The sequence below is a fragment of the Leucopleurus acutus genome, assembly GCF_964270905.1.
Source record: "Leucopleurus acutus genome assembly, chromosome: 16".
In the NCBI taxonomy this organism is placed as follows: domain Eukaryota; kingdom Metazoa; phylum Chordata; class Mammalia; order Artiodactyla; family Delphinidae; genus Leucopleurus; species Leucopleurus acutus.
In genome coordinates, this window is record NC_139158.1 from 76,366,874 (window position 1) to 76,368,425 (window position 1,552).

Sequence of the window (1,552 nt, forward strand, 5' to 3'; positions counted from 1 at the left end):
CTCAAATGGTACTGGGAAAACTGGATATCCAAATGCAAAAGAACGAAGTTAGACCCTTACCTTACACCATACACAAAACTGAAAACGGATTAAAGGTTCAAATGTAAGACCTAAAACTAAAAAGCTCCTAGAAGAAAACAGAGAGAAGTTTCATGACGTTGGATTTGGCAACAATTTCTTGGATATAACACCAAAAGCATAGGTAACAAAAGCAAAAGTAGAAAAGGGGACCACAGCAAACTTTAAAACTTCTGCACATTCAAGGGATGCCCCTTCTCGGCCACTCAGGCAGCCTCACCCATACCCACCAGGTCCCTACCCCACTGTGAGAGTCCTCGAGCCACTTTCCCATCCCTCCACCTGCCTCGGCCTCATTCGGAGGCTCCCCAAAGTCAGCGAGCTAAAGGCTGCCCCCGGGAGTCCTAACCTGGAGATTCTCCAGGCACAGGGACTTCTCAGAAGCAAAGTTCTCTCCTGTGACTGAATTTCAGTATCTCTTTCCTTCCTGGCACAGGTCCGGGCTCACCTGGTTCGGTGACTGGACCCCCACACTCGTGCCTTTGCCATTAAAGTGGAGATTCCTATTTCCATTTGCCTTTTCACTTTACACACATCAGCTGGGATTGCCCAGTGAACCTGGCTAAAAGCAGAGCCATGGGGCCAAACAAGCAGTTGGGATTTAGCCATGGCTGCAGCTTGGGTCCTGGTGTTGGTGACTGTGATGCTGGACTTGGACAGAGCAGGCCCTGTCCCCACGTCCAAGCCCACCACAACCGGGAAGGGCTGCCACATGGGCCGGTTCCAATCTCTGTTGCCAAGGGAGCTGGAGGGCTTCAAGAAAGCCAAGGATGCCTTAGAAGAGTCGCTCTCGCTGAAGAACTGGAGCTGCAGCTCTCACCGCTTCCCCAGGACCCGGGACCTGAGGCAGCGGCAGGTGTGGGAGCGCCCTGTGGCCTTGGAGGCAGAGTTAGACCTGACGCTGAAGGTCCTGGGTGCTGTGGCAGACTCGTCCTCAGGGGTCATCCTGGACCAGCCGCTGCACACGCTGCGCCACATCCACTCCGAGCTTCAGGCTTGCATCCCGGCTCAGCCCACAGCAGAATCCCAGCTCCGGGCCGCCTCCACCACTGGCTGTGCCGGCTCCAGGAGGCCACAAAGGAGGAGTCCCAAGGCTGTCTCGACGCCTCTGTCACATTCAACCTCTTCTGCCTCCTCATAAGGGATCTGAGAATTGTTGCCAGTGGAGACCTGCATATCTGAAAACCTGGACCCAGACCTTACTTATGCACTAAGCCCCAACCCTGCCTTAAGTTATTTCCTCTAATCCTTTATTTATGGAGCTGCAGAAGAAATGTTTATTTTTCTACTTTTGTACAACATGTTCAAACAAACAGTAAGAAACTGTAAAAAAAAAAAAAAAAGAAGAGCCAGCTGCCAATTTTCAGGAGGTTGAGAGAACAGAGGAACGTGATAAACAACAGCAGAGGATGCAATCAGCAAAATGTAGACTCTGGCAAACTGAAGGACAAACAATCCGATTTCTTCAACAAAT

At 51.2% G+C, this 1,552-nt stretch overlaps 1 protein-coding gene across 1 annotated transcript; it reads left to right on the forward strand.

Annotated features, from left to right (window-relative positions):
• Positions 1-685: 685 nt before the first annotated feature.
• Positions 686-1,260, forward strand: LOC309972919 (interferon lambda-1-like; the record flags this gene model as incomplete). Its single annotated transcript, XM_082856817.1, is given in 2 exon segments — positions 686-1,112; positions 1,115-1,260. Coding segments are annotated over 2 exon segments (573 nt in total).
• Between the last annotated feature and the right edge of the window lie 292 nt (positions 1,261-1,552).